The 19,504-nt window shown below is 45.9% G+C and overlaps 1 protein-coding gene across 1 annotated transcript; it reads left to right on the top strand.

Annotated features, from left to right (window-relative positions):
• The first annotated feature begins 10,246 nt into the window (after positions 1–10,246).
• On the top strand, positions 10,247–16,718 carry LOC128349673 (vitelline membrane outer layer protein 1-like). Its single transcript, XM_053306347.1, has 3 exons — positions 10,247–10,417; positions 14,341–14,438; positions 16,421–16,718. Exons 1-3 carry the CDS (start codon positions 10,247–10,249, stop codon positions 16,716–16,718), a joined length of 567 nt encoding a protein of 188 aa, XP_053162322.1.
• The last annotated feature ends 2,786 nt before the right edge of the window (positions 16,719–19,504 follow it).

The following is a 19,504-nucleotide window of genomic DNA, read 5'->3' as shown; positions in this document are numbered from 1 at the left end:
TGATTGTACCCCGGTGATGATTTCAATGGGATAATTCCCCCTCTTGCCTGTGGGAAAAGTTTCACTCTTTTTGGAAGTCCACTGGGCCAAAGCAATTACAGCTCAGAAAGGTTTCATTTCCTTTCCCATAATCTGTAAGGGAGCATAACATATAAGTGTGGTTTACTTTGCAGGGACCAGTAGACAAACTGAAAATCACACAAACAAGGTTTTTCATTTAGCAATAGAAATAGCAATAGCACTTACATTTATATACCACTCTATAGCCGGAGCTCTCTAAGCGGTTTACAATGATTTAGCATATTGCCCCCCAACATTCTGGGTACTCATTTTACCGACCTCGGAAGGATGGAAGGCTGAGTCAACCTTGAGCCCCTGGTCAGGATCGAACTTGTAACCTTCTGGTTACAGGGCGGCAGTTTTACCACTGCGCCACCAGGGCAGTGGTAAATTTAAAAGGAGTTAACTATGCACATGCTTTCTAAGTAAGGTTACAAGCCATGTGATCATATTATGCAACCATGAACCAAGGAAGAAATCTCAGTGAGACTTTATCTGGAGTACAGTGTCCAGCTCTGGGTGCTGCAGTTAAAATGGGTGAGGATCCAGGAAACAGGCTGGGATGAGAGCTGGGATCTTCCCCTTAGCAGATGGGGCCACTCAGGGAGGAGCATTTAGGTTCCAAGTTCCTTCCCTGGCATCTCCAAGATAGGGCTGAGAAAGACTCCTGCATCCTGCCTGCAACCTTGGAGAAGCCAATGACCATCTGTGCAGACAATACTGAGCTAGATGGACCAATGTTCTCACTCAGTATAAGGCAGCTTCCTATGTTCCTGTGTTCATAAGCTTGATGAGTAAAGGTTGAAGGAAACTGAGCATGTTTCCCTAAGTTCCCACAAGGGTGAAGGAGAAGAGAAGACTAAGGGTGAGGGGACAGAAGAGCATTTTTCATATATCTGGAAGGCTGTAACACAAAAGAGGGCAAAGACTTGTTCTCTTCTGCCCAGAAGGCAGGATTGGATCGAATGAGCTTACGATGTAGGAAGGTAGAGTTTGGTTGACTCTTGGAAGAAACTTCTTAACGGTAAGAGCAGTTTGATAATGGAACCAGTAGGGGTGTGCAATTCGGATTTTTGGTTTTTTGATTCGGATCTGAATCGAAATACTCCAATTCATTTTTGGGTCTGAATCTGACCCATCCAAATCAACCCTGATTTGATTTGGATTCAAATTAATCCAAATCCGAATTGATTCAGATCAAGAAAATGGGTCCCAGGGCCAAAAGAGTTACCACCCAAATTGCAGAGGAATTGGGCAAAAGGCTGATTTTTGGTGAATTGTTGAAATTTTAGTGTCTTTGTGGCAGATTTGGGGCATAAAGTGGGATCTAGGGCAGAAGAGTGGGGTGGGGTGGTAGTTCCTAGTATGTAGAGGTTACCACCCAAATTGCAGAGGGATTGGGCAAAGGGCTGATTTTTGGTGAATTGTTGAAGTTTAAGCGTCTTTAAGGTTTCCCCCCATAAGGTATGATGGAGGTGTATCGCTTCACGTCGGGGGGAAAGGGGTGGCATAGAGAGGTGTGGGGTTGGTGGTAGTGCACAAGGGGGGCAAGGAAGCTACCAGAATTTTTTCAAAGGATTTGGGCAGAGGGCTGATTTTGGTGATTTGTTGAAGTTTATGCATCTTTAAGGTTTTTCCTCATAAGGTATAATGGAGGTTTCAGCAGCCCCATCACTGCACTTGGGGGGTGCTGGGGTACCCAGAGTGAGTGGTAGTGTAGTGCACATAGGGTGCCAACCCTATGTACAGGGCTCTGTTGTTTCTGAGGTGTTCTGAGTGCGGATTCTATGATAGCAAATGAGATTTTCAATGAGACACTCTGAATCCACTCTCATTTGAATTACCTCCCCAATTTGAATTACCTCCTCCTCCACCCATTAGGCACTACCACCCCACCCCACTCTACCGCCCCAGATCCCACTTTATGTCCCAAATCTGCCCCAATGACACTAAAAGCAGCCCTATGCCCAATCCCTCTGCAATTTGGGTGGCAGCCTCCACCCATTAGGCACTACCACCCCACCCCACTCTTTTGGCCCTGGGACCTGAAATTCAAGTAGACATTAGATTGGACCTTTTTGCATTGAAGTCAATGGGAGGCAAAAAGGTGGGAAATTCAAATAGACGTCAGAACTCAAAATGGAGGAGGAAGAAGAAGCGCTTTATCAGCCACAAAATGGAGGGCTGAAATGCCAAATAATTCGGAGCCGAAACGGGGGTGATTTGTTTCGGCTCCAAAACATTTCGAGAGGGCAAAAGGGTGATTCGTTTTGGCAATGAATCACCCAAAACGGGCAGTTTCAGGTACAGATTGTTCTGTACCCAAAACATTTCGTACATCCCTAGGAACCAGTTATCTGGGCCAGGGTTTCTTAACCTTGGGCCCCCAGATGTTGGAGTACAACTCCCAGAATCCCCAAGCATGGCCTATGTGGCTGGGGATTCTGGGAGTTGTAGTCCAACAACATCTGGGGGCCCAAGGCTAAGAAACCCTGATCTGGGCAATAGTCAGTTGTCCCTCACTGGTCGGCTTCAAGGAAAGGCTGCAGAACTATCAGTTGGGATGCTCAATAATATGGGGTCATTCACACGATCAAAAAATGTATTCTACCCAGGTTCGGGATAGGGATACACCTGAATCATTTCTGTGCCTCAGTAGAGAGGCACCAAAATGATTCGGGTGGCCACATCTGAACCATTTTGGCAGGGGTGGGTGGGGAGCAAGCAGTAGCTTTAGGAATGAGGCATGCAAATCCTTACTTACCGCTGCTGTTCCCGTCAAGGCGTTGTACTTCCCCAAAGGCTGTGCTCAGCTGTGTCGTGGCAGTGTCATGTGCATGGATGCCGTAAAGGCACACAACCTTTTGGGATTGACAGTGCCATGACTGAAACTGTGTGTGTGTGTGTGTGTGTGTGTGTGTAGGAGCAGGTAAGAACCTGTGTACCTCATTCTTAAAGCGATCGCTCTCTGCTCCCCTACCCCCTGCAGGTGCCTGAAATGATTTGGGCACATCCCTAGTTTGGGAGATGTGTGTGCTCTGAATTTTTGGCTGTGTGGAAGCAAGGTAGGAGAAAAACCTGGGCAGAAGTGATTGTGTGAAAGCAAGGTAGGAGGATAACCTGGGTAGCCTGTCTTGCTTCCACACGATCATCTCTGCCCAGGTTTTTCTTCTACCTTGCTTTGACACAACCAAAAATTGGGAGCACCCACAGTTCCTAAACTCGGGGAGAACATAGCTTTTGCTTGTGTGGATGGCTTCTTTGTCAAGCTTAAAAGGCTCCATAGCATTACAAAATGGGTTGGACATCCCAACTTGGTGTGTCAGTCGCTTCGCCTTGCCACAATTCTCACGCTTATGGCAGCATTCATCTGAAGCATTTGCCTGCAACTGTGATGGCAGGTGTTGGTCTAAACCAGGAACTGGTCTAATAAAATATCAAAATACAGTCAGTATAAGACATATTCAAGCAACTCGCCTTACCTAACAGGTAGCTACCATGTATTCAATGACACCACGTTTGACATCACAGAAGTCTGAATGTCCCTGAGGATTTAGTTAAGTGATTTTGCTGCTCTGAGGGCAACTCTGCACCACGGATTTATATCAGTTTGGTATCAGTTTAACTGTCCCAGTTTCCCCACAAAGGATTCTGGGAACTTGTTGTTGTTGTTGTGCCGTTGAGTTGGTGTTGACTCCTGGTGACCACAGAGCCATGTGGTTTTCTTTGGTAGACTACAGGAAGGGTTTACATTACCATCTCCCGTGCAGTATGAGCGGATGCCTTTCAGCATCTTCCTATATCGCGGCTGCCTGATATAGGTGTTTCCCATAGTCTGGGAAACATACCTGCGTGGATTTGAACGAGTTTAGTTTGGTGAGAATTCTAATAGATCCCTTGTTCCTTCTCCTCCCACAGATATAGAATTGGGCCTGGATTCAGTGAGAAGAGAGAAGGACTATTTAGTCTATGGAGTAGAGAAGTTTTATAGCACAGATCACAGGAAAATAGGAAGCTGCCTTTTACTGAGTCAAAACGTTGGTCCCTCTAGCTCAGTATTGTCTTCACAGACTGGAAACAGCTTCTCCAAGGTTGCAGGCAGGAGTCTCCCTCAGCTCAGCTATATCACGGAGATGCCAGGGAGGGAACTTGGAACCTTCTGCATGCAATGTAAATGTCTCAATGTTTTAATGATTTTTAGATTGTGAACCGCTTTTTGAATGGGGAGGTATAGAAATGTAAGTAAGTATGTATGTAAGTAAGTAAGTACGTAGGTAAGTATGTAAGTCAGAAATAAGTAAGTAAGTAAATGTAGATGCTCTGCTTAGAGTGGTCCCATACCCTAAGGGGACTATCTTACAATGCTCTGTGGTCTCCCATTCAAATGCAAACCAGGGTGGACCTTGCTTAGTAAAGAGCACAATTCATGCTTGCTACCACAAGACCAGCACTCCTCCTCCATGGTGATACAAAATACTACTGAAATGATCCCCTTGCCTTTCTCATGCGCTCGTCCTTCCCAGAAAGTTAACCAGCTTCCTGGTTTGGGAAGCAGCAATTAAAAGCAACTAGGGATGAGAATGTGGCAGGTGCAGAAGAAAGGAGATTCCATTGCCTTCCACCGGCTGCTGTGTTCAGTTATGAAGGAGTGGAGCGTGACAGGTGTTGCCCAGGACAGCCAAGTCCCACAGGAGTGGTCTGCGGCTTATCTGGATGGAAGGTGGGGGGATCCTTTGGAGCATGGAAGCTTGAAGTGAGTGAGAAGGGACAGAAAGCTTGGAGGGTGGACTGTTTGAGGAAATGACTGTTGTGGTTTGGGGGCAGTTATTGTGGTGAGGTTGGAGGGCGGATTAGATCTTTAGGTTAGGTAGGGTTTGAAGCGATGTTATGAGATAAAAGATAAACATTTACTTGAATAATTAGAACAGGCACATTTGGGGACACTTTATATGTTTTCCGGGTTTGTTCTCAATAAAAATAAGTAAACCTTAACATCTGATTTGTTCCTTTCAAATCCACTTATCTTCAATCTTTGAACACATGTTCTGAAATCTGGAGCAGGCAACTGGGATGGCAAATCACATTTCACTGCCCTGATCCTCCTGCTCACAGCCCTTCCCAGATCCATGAGGAGGAGAGACTCTTTGCCCACCAAAGGCAGATGGGACAAAGCTGTTGAGCATCCTAGAGAGCTGAGCAGGGAGTTGCAGAACATTGAACAGAAGATTTTATTATTTTTTAACTTCTTAAATGGGGTATAATTGATCATATTATTAACTGAGGGTTTAGCAAGATATTGAAGCTGTCCTCACGAGCAGCTTAGTCCAGGCACTGCTTGCCCACCTAACCATTAAGTTGGGGTAAGCAGTAAGTTGGCTAAATTTGCAGATGACATCAAACTCCTTTGGGTAGTGAAATCCAAAACAGATTATGAGGAGCTCCAAAAGGATCTCTCCAAACTGGGTGAGTGGGCGACAAAATGGCAAATGTGGTTCAGTGTTGGCAAGTGTAAAGTGATGTACATTGGGACGAAAAACCCCAACTTAAAGTATACGTTGATGGGATCTGAGTGGTCACTGACTGACCAGAGTCAGGGATCTTGGGGTTGTGGTGGACAGCTCGTTGAAAGAGTTGACTCAATATGCGGCAGCTGTGAAAAAGGCCAATTCCATGCTAGGGATCACTAGGAAGAAGATTGCAAATGAAACTGCTTATATTATAATGCCCTTATACAAAACTATGGTGCAGCCACACCTGGAGTACTGTGTACAATTCTTGTCACCACATCTAAAGAAGGACATTGTAGAACTGGAAAAGGTGCAGAAGAGGGCAACCAAGATGATCAGGGGCCTATAGCACCTTCTTTATGAGGCAAGACTACAACACCTGGGGCTTTTTAGTTTAGAAAAAAAATGACTACGGGGAGACATGATAGAGTTCTATAAAATCATGCATGGTAAGGAGAAAATGGATAGAGAGAGTTTTTCCTCCCTCTCACATAACACTAGAACCAGGGGGTCATCCCATGAAATTGATTGCCAGGAAATTTAGGACCAGCAAACAGAGGTACATTTTCACACAACGCATAATCAACTTGTGGAATTCTCTGCCACAAGATGTGCTGACAACCAACAACCTGAATGGCTTTAAGAGTGGTTTGGATAACTTCATGGAGGAGAACTCTATCAATGGCTACTAGTCAGAGGGCTATAGGCCACCTCTAGCCTCAAAGGCAGGATGCCTCTGAATACTAGTTGCAGGGGAGTAATAGCAGGAGTGGGTGCATGCCTTCAAAACCTGCCTGTAGGCTCCCAGTGCCATCTGGTGGGTCACTGTGTGAAACAGGATACTGGACTAGGTGGACTGATCCAGCAGGGCTGTTCTTATGTTCTTACTGTATGTAACCTGACTTTTAACCTTGACAGGTGATCATCTGGGCAATCATTGCCCAGTTAAAATGCTCCCCTCTCTGGTCTGCCACCATTTCTGGCAGAGAGCTTGGGTGCAGGGAAGGAGCGGCCGCATCGAACATGGTAGCCGCTCTAATGTGAGCAGCTGCTGTACTCATTGTGTGGCACACCCTGAGATCTGAGAGGAGTGAAGACTTCCATATACATAGAGGTGTCAGGAAAAAGCATTTTTGTTCCATCTGGCACCTGGCTCATTATTTTGTTGTTCATATAGGCCCCTGCTGGCTCCCCAGCACTATAGGAAGCACCCACATAAAGGCACCCACCCCCACTCACTGAAAAAAGCAGTACTGTACAGAGGTCACCACCATGGGAAACCGCTCTCTCATTGGAAGTTGATTACCAAAGAGATCCCCGTTTGAACAATAGTGAAGATCACTGGTGCAGAAAATACTAAACTAGGTGGACCAATGATTTCGGCTTGGTATATGGCAGCTTGCTATGTTCCTCATGCAAAAACCTGGAATGATGCCCCAGCCTTTCTTAAGGACTCTCTTACCACATTGTCAAGCTAAGGGGCTTCCTGCTTTGGACACACCTTTGAAGAAGTGAGGTTAGGTAGGCACAAAAGGAAGGTGACTCCAAAGCCTTTTGTTTGCTTACTGAATGATGGAGCAGCAGGGCATGGCAGGTGCTGCTCAGGATAGCCAGGCCCTGCCCTTCACTGCCTTTCACTGCCCTGCCCTCTGCTCCCTGCCCTGCCCACATTCATATTTCCGTGCTCTGCCCAGGGTCTCTCTCATTCTTCCTGTAGGAGAGCTGGCAGTGCTGAGACTGTAAGTAGAATTGCAATGCTCTGTTCCCAGGAGCTTAGCAAGGGGGGAAGGGTGGAGGAGTCTCTGTCCCTGTCAGGTCTGGAGGGAAAAATTGGAAGATGCTTTATATACTGAGCCAGACCATCGGTCCATGTAGCACAGTTTTGTCTACCTAGACAGGCAAGAGTTCTCCAGGGCTTCATATTACGCAGCTAGAAATGGAGTTGCCCTTGACTGAATTTGGGTTTTTCTGCATACAAAGCAGATGTTCCACCACTGAGCTATAGCCTTTGTCCTGACCTATCCCCAACAGGGCTGATAAGTTGCTGCTAAACTAAAATGAGTCCTAACAAACAAACAAACAAACAAACAAACAAACAAACAAACAAACAAACAAACAAACAAACTGTTCTTTCTAAAAGTGTTAGGGGAGAGGCCCAAGTGGAGGAAGGGCCACACTTCCTGAAAGTTTCCCCTGACTTTATGAGATTGGCCTCAGTTTGCCTATCCAGCCTCAAGTTTTGTTTTGAAATGTGGTGGTGAGAAGTGTCAGCCAGACTCACTTGCTGGGAGAGACCATGCTTGGCAAAGACCCAGCTTTTCCTCCTCTCCCCAAATAGGGCTTGACCCTACAAACCCCTCTAGACTGGGGTTTCAGAGCCTTTTAAAACCATTGTACCCCTTCTGTCGCAGACTTTCAGTTCAACCCCCCCTAGAGATATATGCCAGATTCAGATGTAACATGGAACCGTGAACCTGCGGTTTCTGTTGTATACTGTGAATTGTGCCCCAAATGTTCATCAAACAGTGGCCTGCCAAGCTCCAGATTCAGGAGAAGGGAGCCCCTCCCTTCTGCTCATCCTCCCAGGCCTACCTAAGCAAGTTCCATGGCCCGACTGTGGGCAAAGCATCAGCTTGTCAGCGGATCATGGCCATGTTCTCAAAGGGGGCGTGCTGAGCACGATCGTGTATTTTTGAAGCACTCTGCTCACCCTTGTCATGGAAAGGGCATTTAAATCCCTTTAAATTCCATGCCATGCCAGTGCTTCTTTTGACAGTGAAGGTACTGCTGCTCCCTCCATGTGCCCAGTAGGAGTGTGCATGGAACTGGCTGGTCCAGTTTCGTCTGAGTACAGACTGGACCTGAACCGAACAGGGCCAGTTCAGTCTGATATCCCCTCAAACCCACCCGGTCTGGTGGGGGTTCGCAAACTATTTTTTAAAAATAATATATATATATTTAACTACTTACCCCCTTCAGGGGAATTGTTGGAGGTGGCGGGGGGAACACGTCCGACAGCGGACCTATTTGCACATCCCTAATACCCTGCACCCAAACAGTCTTGCAAAAGCATGATTTTAGGAGGGGAGTGGTCGGTGGTGGGAACCACTATTTCCCTGTTACTCAGGAAAGAGACGGGAGCATGAAGACTTCCTATGAGGGGATATGTTTAGGATGGAGGGCATCTGTCCCACTGTGTCCTAGTATGCTGTTGCAAGGGATCACCCCAGCAAAGCAGTCTATGCAGATCAAGCCAAACTCCTGGGCTCTCCTTCTCATGAGAAAGCCAGCCTACTTGGGAGGACTACGGAGTTGAGCCCTTGGTCTCCCTTTGGATTGCAGGCTCCTCAGTCAAGCTAACCCCCCAAAGCTCCCCCTTTTGTGGGGCCCCCCAACTGTCTGTGGTAAGAAATAGCAGAGAATTGCTGCAAACCCCCCCCCCCCCTGGCGGTGAAGCCTTGCACACATCTAAAGGAGATTTGGACACTCCATGTGGGAGGAACACTGGGTACGTGAATGGATCTTTAACCCCATTTAAAATTCCTGTCTTTGGTCTTCTGTTGCGCCATGTGCAGATTTGCCGCTGCGGAGAATCGGTGGAGAGGGGATCCCTGATTTCCAGTGACCCCAGGAGAGCGGGGTCAATGTTTCAGGGCATGAGCAAGGATGCACATGTCCACACGGGCGGGCTGACTGGCAGGGGGCACTCTTTGGCAGCTAATTAGTGGTGAAGACAGGGAGAACAGTTTCCAGGGTACCAGTACCCATGGCTTACCTCCATAGAGCAACGTGGCTCAATAGAGAGCCCCAATGGCCTGTCACTCACATGAGAGAGCTGTCCGTGAGGAAAAGGGATGTTTTATTTCCTCAAATTATTAGAGATTTTGCTTGTCAGTTCTCTCTTCTCTGCTCTGATGGTTCTTCTCATGAGTTGTGAGGAGGTGTCCCCATGGTCTGGCACTCTCTTGAGTGAGCATGGTCCACTCTGCCCCGCTTAACTCCAGTTTTGTTTTACATCTGGATCTGGTGTCTGTGTATAAATACATTTAAAAAAAAATATTTATCATATGAATAAACTGCCTTCCAGCCAGCCAATCAGAAGCAGGAGAGGTGGATCTTTACTCCCCCTTTTCCCTCTTCTGCACCGGGGACATCACTGAGGATGCATTGGCTTCACGCCAGCAATCCTCATACAGAAACAAATTGCATAGCTGTAGTGTAGGGAGGCAAGAGGGCTCTCACTGAGGTCTTCTAGTACCCCTAGGAGTACTGGTGCCCTCCTTGAGGAATTCCTGCTCCAGATAACACCCCACTTTCAATTACAGGATTTCCCCCATTTTTGTCAAGTGTAATCTTTACGTGCGGCAACGAGAAATTCACTCACCATAGCCCCGTCCCTCCCAGTGTATTCAGAATATTTTCTGGTTGTGCTTTGCTGTGGACACCGAAAAGGATCCAACCCAGATTGCCAGCAACTTTTAGCTGCTTGTGGGACTCAAACTATGGTCCAAAAAGCCAGATAGACAATATACAGCATTAACCCAATGTAAGCACGTTTCTAAAAAGCAGAACTGATGGAAGTTTGGCAACACCCACCAAACGTCCAAACTGTTCCCTTCTCAGAGCTGTTATTCTTCTGCTAGGTTTTTTGCAGGTAGATCCAAAGCAGAGCATCTTCCATGGTTCTCCTTGTCAGCATTTTGTTCTCCTTGATATTCTCCTGCTGCTTGGGATATAAAGAACCCCGAGATCATAAGAATGTCCTCAAAGTGAAAAATGGAGGACTATCCGGAGAGTGGGGTGAAAACGAATTGTGCCCTGAAGGTTATGCTCGTGGATTCTCAATCAAGGTAAAAGTCTCCCTACTTTTGGACCTCCCTCCATTGAGATACCTTGATGCCGGGGAGCTGCCTCAATCAACAATTTCCCCCATCCAGGGGTGGAGGGAGCCCAATGGCAGTCGGGGGACAGACTATAGCTCTCCCCTCGCCCACCACTATGCATGCATACTGGCTACATCACTTGAATCTGTCATCAGATCCAGGGGGCATGGCCAGCATCCAGAAGTGATCCTTCAGCTCCTTCCCACTCGGTCCCAGCTGGTGCATCAATGACAGCTGGGTGCTGCCTTTCTTCCTCTCCTTTCCTCTGAGTGAGGAAGAGAAAGGAAGGAAGAAATGAGTCAATGCAAGGGATGCTGATGCACAGGGAGTGGCCAGCACCTTGGAGAGGGTCTGGATGGCCCTTCACTTGCCAGCTGGAACAGAGTGGGGAAAGGGCTGTTCCTCTTGCTCCCAGCCAGTGAGTGTTTTGTTCACTACTTGGCAAGGCGGTGCCCCAGGGCAGGGGGTACCATGGAACCCCCCCCCACCCCAGCAACACAGGGACCTTTGTCCCACTGCCCCCTTGTCCAATGAGGGTTTTGGCACTGCTTCCATCCTTTCTTTTGAACATTTCCCAGACAACTGCTTTAGAACCCCAAAATGCAAAGGTGAAGAAACAGTAGTACATAAAGGAATCATCTAAAGGAATGGGAGAATGCAAGAAAATGATGAAGGTGGTGGGATCCGTTTTGATGAGGACAGGAAAGCAGATGTCAGCACAAGTATGGAGGAAGGTGATAGTGTTGTATTACTATAGTTACCTCACTTCCTGGAGCATTGAGAAGTCTTAGGGGTTTGCCTTGTTCCTTGGATTCTGGTTTCCCTTTTAGGGAGAGTCACTGAAGATTCATCGTGTCTTTGTAGGATTTCGTTTCTTTACACAAAAAATACAGGCTAAACATTGGGTGTTGTTAGAAATATTGTAGAACATCCATCTAAGTCAGCAGCACGTTACATCAGGGAGCCCAAACTCTGTATCCATGAGCAAAGGACTGCAATTTCAGACAAACCTGTTAGTGTAGGAACAACTTGAATCAGGTTGGGAGCTTCATTGCAGGAAGTTGAAGAACATCTCCTGCAAAATACAAAGCCAGCTGAGGCCAGCAAGGTGGGGGTTATCTAAGTCTGCCAATAACAAGAATTAATTTCTCCTATGGCTTGCCCATCTGGGTCCCATGGGATTGGCTGGATGTACAAGCTGCTGTTGCTGACGTGGATGTGAATGCAAATCCCCAAGCTTGGCTAGCAGTTATTCTGCACAACTAGTTGGCAGTGAGTAGTGCTGAAACTGAGTGGCACTCAGGACCTGGTGCGTGATGTCAGTGTCATCGACCCTTTAGGGAACAGTGACCACAGTGCGATCAAATTCAGCATACATGCGGGGAGAGAATCACCAAGGAAGTATAACACGGACATTTTGAATTTCAGAAGAGGAAACCTCCAAAATGAGAAGTATTGTGAAAGAAAGCTGAAAGGGAAAATCAGGAGAGTCACTTCGCTCCAGCGTGCATGGAGTTTACTCACAACCACAATACAAGAAGCCCAGTTAGCTTGTATGCCCCAAAGGAGGAAAGGTACCACTAAGTTCAGGAGGATGCCAGCATGGCTAACAGGTACCATCAAGGAAGCAATAAAAGGGAAGAAGACTTCCTTCCGAAATTGGAAGGCCTGTCCAAATGAAGAGAACAGAAAGGAACACAAACTCTGGCAAAAGAAATGCAAGGTGACAATAAAGAATGCAAAAAGAGAGTTTGAGGAACATTTAGCCAAAAGTATCAAGGGGAATAACAAAATCTTCTTTAAATACATCAGAAGCAGGAAACCTGACAGGGAAGCAGTTGGACTATTAGACAATGAGGAAGTGAAAGGGATTATTAAGGAGGATATGGAGGTTGCAGAGAAGCTAAATGAATTCTTTGTGTCCATCTCCATGGCAGAGGATGCTGAGGATATTCCTGTTCCTAAAACAGACTTTTTGGGAATGGAGGCTAAAGAAGTGAGTCAGATAGAAATGACAAGAGATGATGTTCTAAACTGTATAGAAAAACTGAAAACTAACAAATCGCCAGGGCCGGATGGCATCCATCCAAGAGTCCTCAACGAACTCAAATGTGAACTTGCCTACCTCCTTGCTCAAATATATAATTTATCCTTGAAATCGAGCTCTGTACCAGAGGACTGGAAAGTAGCCAATGAAACACCGATTTTAAAAAAGGGATCTAGGGGCGATCCGGGAAATTACAGGCCGGTTAGCTTAATGTCTGTTCCAGGCAAATTGATGGAAAACATCCTCAAGGATAAAATTGTAAAACAAATAGACGAAAAGGCCCTGCTGGGAGTGAATCAACATGGCTTCTGCAAAGGTAAATCTTGCCTTACCAACCTTTTGGACTTCTTTGAGTGTGTCAACAAGTGTGTGGGTCAAGGTGATCCAGTACATAGTATAATTTGACTTCCAAAAAGCTTTTAACAAAGTTCCTCATCAAAGACTCCTGAGGAAACTTAGCTGTCATGGGATAAGGGGACAAGTACATGTGTGGATTGCTAACTGGTTGAAAGACAGGAAACAGAGGGTAGGTATAAATGGAGAGTTTTCACAATGGAGGGAAGTAAGAAGTGGGGTCCCCCAGGGATCTGTACTGGGACCGGTGCTTATTAATTTATTCATAAATGATCTAGAAGCAGTGAGGTGGCCAAATTTGCAGATGATACCAAAGACTTATGGGTAGTGAAATCCAAAACGGATTGTGAGGAGCTCCAAAAGGATCTCTCAAAACTGGGTGAGTGGGCAACCAAGTGGCAAATGCGGTTCAATGTTAGCAAGTGTAAAGTGATGCACATTGGGACAAAACCCCCCAACTTCAAGTATATGTTGATGGGATCTGAGCTGTCGGTGACTGAGCAAGATTGGGATCTTCGGGTCATGGTGGACAGCTCATTGAAACTGTCGACTCATTGTGTGGCAACTGTGAAAAAGGCCAATTCCATGCTAGGGATCATTAGGAAGGGGATTGAAAATAAAACGGCTAATATTATAATGCCCTTATACAAAATGATGGTGCGACCACATTTGGAGTACTGGGTACAATTCTTGTCACCACATCTAAAGAAGGACATTGTAGAACTGGAAAAGGTGCAGAAGAGGGTGACCAAGATGATCAGGGGCCTAGAGCACCTTTCTTACGAGGCAAGACTACAACACCTGGGGCTTTTTAGTTTAGAAAAAAGACGACTGCGGGGAGACATGATAGAGCTCTAAGAAATCATGCATGGTGTGGAGAAAGTGGATAGAGAGAAATTCTTCTCCCTCTCACTTAGCACTAGGACCAGGTGTCACCCCATGAAATTGATTGCCAGGAAATCTAGGACCAACTAATGGAAATACTTTTTCACACAATGCATAATCAACTTGTGGAAGTCTCTGCCACGAGATGTGGTGAGAGCCAACAACCTGGATGGCTTTAAGAGGGGTTTGGATAACTTCATGGAGGAGAGGTCTATCAACGGCTACTAGTCAGAGGGCTAAAGGCCACCTCCACCCTCAAAAGCAGGATGACTCTGAGTAACAGTTGCAGGGGAGTAACAGCAGGAGAGAGGGCATGCCCTCAACTCTTGCCTGTGGCTTCCAGCAGCATCTGGTGGGCCACTGTACGAAAAAGCATGCTGGACTAGATGGTCCTTGGGCAGGATCCAGCAGGGCTGTTCTTATTTTCTTAAGCTGCTCATTGTTGATCTGACTGGATCAGTATGATGCTGTCCAATTGCAGCAAGGAGGAAGCCAGTGTGAATGGCTAATTCGCATTGAAAACATTGTGCTATAATTTTACAAAATGTGGGCAGCCGTAGAATGCAGCATCAGTGTTATCATCAATCCTTCTCTTCACCACCAGGTAGAGCCATACCAGGGTTCTTGGCAGGACGATACATCTCTGAATGGCATTCGCCTCTACTGCACTGATGGCAAAGTCGTTGAGTCAAAATCTGGACCGTGAGTGAATGTTTGTTTCCTTTTCCTTTTTGGCTGTCCTGCTTGAACTGTGGAAGGGGCTGGGTTGCTTTCACTGTTGCTGGATTGACCTGGACGGAATCTGTCTGAATCCTTCTGAGCTCTCTCTGGCTGACATACTGTGGAATGTTCTGCCTGCCTTTTAACAGAAAGTGTGTGCACTTGTCCACAATTCAATAATTAGCCAGGCAGAATGTCGTTGCCATGTCACCATTCCACTGGACAGGAGTTGAAAGGCTTTTTATAGGGGTTGTTTTTATTGTGGGCTTCTAGGCCATCTGGGGTTGTGGACGGATGGCTTCCAAAATACCTATAGAATGTACTGCTATTGTCTATAGGAATTTGGATCCACTGATCTATAAAAGGCATGGAGGTATTTGTGCGATGTTCTCATAATGTGCACTCCTGGACCGTCCCTGATCTGTCTAAGATCCTGGATGGCAGCAACGTTTCTCATCCTTTCCTTCCTGTTCCTAATGTGGCAACACTGTCAATAGCTTACAGGATCCCAATTTTGAGGGGGAAAGGGACCAAGAGGGACTGAGAAACTCCAAGTGTAATGTAGAGAACTCAAGGGAGCTGGCCTTTTATTGAGATGAGGGCATATTCCAGGAGGGAGGGACTGGTGTGATAGTAACCCATCTTTGGCGTGAGATTAAGAACCTGGAAGAGGAACCCGACATCTATAGCTCTCAGCTTATTGCTAACTCCATAGGTGAGCAACTAGGTATTTTGAAGCACCACTGAGACCAATAGATATGTCTTGAGTGTGTATGAATGTGGTAGGAACTGACCGATCATGCTCCTGAGAGATCTCATAAGAGCAGTAGCGGCCTGCACTAACAAGGTGGAGGACTCCCGATGTCCCAGACCAGGGGCTCCCAATCTGTGGTACTCCAGATGGTGCTGGACTACAACTCCTATCATCCCCAGCTACAATTTATAGTGGCTGGGAATGATGAGAGTTGTGGTTCAGCAACATCTGGAGTACCACAGGTTGGGAACCCCTGTCCCAGATGACCAGAGATTCCTGGGTTAACCTTCTCTTACCCACGTATCTCTGATTGCAAGAACAACCTTACCATGTGCTATGAAATGGGTAAAGTGACGATAGAGTGATATGTGGCTAATGGGCATAACCGTTGAAGGTATAATCATCACTTGCAGAGTTTGTGCATGGTTGCCTGCAAGACCATTCCTGGGGGTGGGGGCAAATCTGCAATCTTCTACCCACACCTGGAAGTAAGCCCCATTGAATTCAATGGGATTGGCTCAATGTAGAGGGGAGCTGCCTTCCTTACTCCACCTCCAGAGGCTCATGTAAGCACTTCTGTTTTTAGAAATGGAGGATTAAGAATGGGAGAGTTCTCTCTCCATTTTACCCTGTTTGCTAACTCCCCTGCCCCCACGCACCTCCGAGGTTGGACACTGTCTTTGGAAACACTGTTCAATCTTCTCCCTGCCTTTTAACGGAAAGTGCACTTGTGCAAAATGCAAGCATTACACAGGCAGAGTTGCATAATGGACAGACAGTGGCTGTCAATAGCTCACGGGTCTGCAACTACCTTTTCTTCCCCCCACCTCTCCACACCGCATCCTTAGGCTAGGGATTGTCCTTTACAAGTATATACCCAAACTGGCCCGCGAAATGATTAATCCTTGTTCTGTGTTCAAACTGGACCGAACCCAGTTTGGCCGGACAGGGAACCAGAACCGGCCAGGTTGATTCAAATCTGGTTCAAATTCAAACCAAAATGGCAAAACCAGTTCTGTGCCCATTTTGATTGATGTTTGGGTCTAGATGTTCTAGTGTTCTTTATGCAAGATTTCAAAACTGCAATATCCATGCACTCTTACTGACAATACCATTTGAGACATGTGGGATGTTATTGGTACAGTACGTATATTGTTTAATATAATTCATATAGTTCTCAGAATATTATAATCATTGTCTTCTTTGGCAGGTGGGGAAAATGGACAGAGCCTAAGTATTGTTGCAAAGGCAACTTAATCTCCTTTGCTCTGAGAGTGGAAGCACCCCAAGGGCCTTTTTCTGATGATTCAGCAGCCAGCAATGTCCGGTTCACCTGTGAAGGTGGACAAGTTCTGACAGGCAACTCACATAAATGGGGTGTTTTTGGCCCATGGAGTGATAGCTGTAGCTCTAGCTCCATTTGTGGTCTTCAGACAAAGGTAGAGGACCAACAAGGTAGTGGTGATGACACAGCACTTAATGATGTAAGATTTTACTGTTGTGTCTGAACCATAAGAGCTCTCCCTACTTATAAAACAAGTGTGTCTGTTCTCGAGTGGTTTTGTTGAGATGAAACAAACACAATTAAAAGTTGAATGAAGAGCTGTGTGTATTTTTTTTCCTGACTTGCTTGCCTCTGTGCGCATTGCTACTGTGCAGGGGATATCAGATATGAATTACCACAATAGGAAAACCCCCACCACCCCCCGCCAATCCTAGTGAGGATAGGATGGGCATGGTAGGTTGAATGAGGGCCTTATTTTATGAACTAACCAACAAGGAGCTGTAAGAGTGCGATACTTAACATGGTATCTTGCAGGGCTCTATATTGTCTCCAGGGCTCATTAACGTCTACAAGAAACCACCATAAGGGAATATCAGGAGATTTGGTGCAGGGTGTTATCAATATGCTGATGAGACCCAGATCGTTCTCTCCATGTCAACATCATCAGGAGAAAGCATAGCCTCCCTTAATGCCTGCCTGGAGGCAGTGATAGGTTGGATGAAGGATAACAAACTGAGAATGAATTCAGATAAGGCAGAGGTACTTATTCAGTCAATCAAGCATTTTATTTATTGCCATAAGCCAAACAAAATTAAAACAGATAAATATGAAGCATAAAATAACTAAAAGATACACAATCAGCCTCATAAATCCCCATGACGAGAGGTCAGTTTCATAGCCCCATATAAAAATTTAGCAACCAGTTCAGTAAATACCTAAATGCCTGCCTGGAGGCAGTGATAGGCTGGATGAAGGATAACAAACTGAGAATGAATCCAGATAAGACAGAGGTACTTATTCTGCAGGGTTGGAACTCGGGAGTCGATTTTGATCTGCCGGTTCTGGGTGGGCTCACACTTCACCAGAAGGAACAGGTATGCAGGCTGGGGGCGCTTCTGGATCCAAACCTCTCCCTGGTATCCCAGGTTGAGGTAGTGGCTAGAGGTGCTTTCTATCAGCTTTAGCTGATATACCAGCTGTTTCAGTTTCTTGAGATAAATGACCTCAGAACAGTGGTACATATGTGGGTAACCTCAAGAACTGAAATGCACTCTATGTGGGGGCAGCCTTTGTACATAGTCCGGAAACTGCAATTGATAAAGAATGCTGCAGCCAGGTTGGTGTTAGGACTACCAATAAGTTTCCATGCAAAATATGTGGTGCTGGTTGTAAACTATGCAGCCCTAAACAGCTTAGGCCCTGGGTGTTTAAGAGAACATCTTCATTATGAGCCCCATTGCCCATTCAGATCATCTGGAGTGAAAATCTGCAGTTGCCAGCTGCTCTTCTGGTGGCTATGCAGGGATGGGCCTTCTCTGTTGCTGCCCAGAGGCTCTGGAATGCAATGAGAGCCTCCCCATTCCTGCAATGAGAGCCTCCCCATCTCTGACAACTTTAAAAAAGTGTCTCAAGACTTATTTTTTTCACTCAAGCTTTTTAACTGGACTGTGATTTTAAATTGTTTCATGTTTGTTATTTTTAATCTGTGTTATGTTGTAAACAGCACAGAGATGAAAGTTTGGGGTGGTATACAAATTTTTAAAATCAGATCTTATCAAATCAAATAAAGGAATTATGCAGATCACAATAAAAAACACAACACAAGAGGACATGCCCCAATGTCTGTCCCTGAATCACAGGGGCAAGTACGTTGTGAGAATAAAATTCTGCCCTCTAAGACTGTGGAGGGGAGGGCATTACACCTGGCCTGTCAATGGGTAGGGAATGTAAGTTTAGTGAGGTAATCTGCTGGCATAGTAATATCGATTGAACTCCCTGGGCTGATGTATTGAGGAACTAGACTTTATGAGCCTCTTCTCATGACCAGTGAGAAGGGCTCCAGAGTGGACTGTGGGGAAGGTGGGTTAAACGTACTTTCCATGCGCCGGTGGGGGAAATGTGGTGGGAGAGGTGAGTACACCCTCTCCCGCCCTTAAAGAACCACCCCCACCGGCGCCAAAATGGCCCCCAGAGACAAAAGGTTCATAGCCTTCATAATGGCCTCTGAAACATTTCAGGCTCAAGCCTTTTACAAAAGGGGTTGGACTTCCCACCCTGGTGTGTCACTCATTCCACACTGCTCACAGTTACAACTGCATTCATCTGAAGCCTATGCCTGTTGCTGTGATGGCAGGTCTTGGTCCAAACCAGGCCTAAACAAATTCCAATATACCTTACAGGGTTTTTTTTTCTGCACAGATCTATCAACTAAATATGATAAATAATTGTGTAGCCATATAAGCATTTTTTTGGTCTTATCTGAACAATACTGCCTGTTTTAGAGTCTTTCCCCCTTTCTCCTTAATTTTTCAACCAATTATGTAAAACCTGAAATTTAGTCAATTTTTGGTAACCAGGTGCCCCCTCATATGGGAGGCACTAGGTTGTAGCTTGCTTAGCCTGCAGCTAACTCTGGCACTGCCTATGATATAGTCATAGTTTCTACCTCTCTTCCTATGCCTGTGATGCTCATTATAGTAATTCTAAAGGAGATGACACAAATGCGATGACTCTGCATGTAACAGTCAAGTGAGCTGCATCAGATCATCGAGACATATAATGGTCAAGTGAGCTGCGAGACATTAAAAAAAAGAAGAAAATCAGTGTTTGTCAGGTGTAGTTAGTATTTGCTCCTAAAAAACTGGCCCCCTCTGTGGATGCAATTCAAAAGAAACAAAAAGAAAAAACCAAATGAGCAGGAGAATTGACCACAGATCTCCCCATCTCACATCTAGGTTGGACTTCAGTCAGAAGCCCTATCCAGACATTATGTTCAACATACATAGAGTG

Source organism: Hemicordylus capensis, chromosome 3, assembly GCF_027244095.1.
Source record: "Hemicordylus capensis ecotype Gifberg chromosome 3, rHemCap1.1.pri, whole genome shotgun sequence".
In the NCBI taxonomy this organism is placed as follows: domain Eukaryota; kingdom Metazoa; phylum Chordata; class Lepidosauria; order Squamata; family Cordylidae; genus Hemicordylus; species Hemicordylus capensis.
Note: the sequence above shows the minus strand (reverse complement) of the source record. Positions and strands in the feature narration are given on the sequence as shown.

What these genes read in the sequence shown, in the direction of transcription:
- LOC128349673 (XM_053306347.1), top strand. Translation starts at nt 10,247, where the DNA reads ATGGTTCTCCTTGTCAGCATTTTGTTCTCCTTGATATTCTCCTGCTGC. An exon ending in CTCGTGGATTCTCAATCAAG is followed by an intron (nt 10,418 to 14,340) that starts GTAAAAGTCTCC and finishes CTTCACCACCAG; the next exon opens with GTAGAGCCATACCAGGGTTC. An exon ending in GTTGAGTCAAAATCTGGACC is followed by an intron (nt 14,439 to 16,420) that starts GTGAGTGAATGT and finishes CTTCTTTGGCAG; the next exon opens with GTGGGGAAAATGGACAGAGC.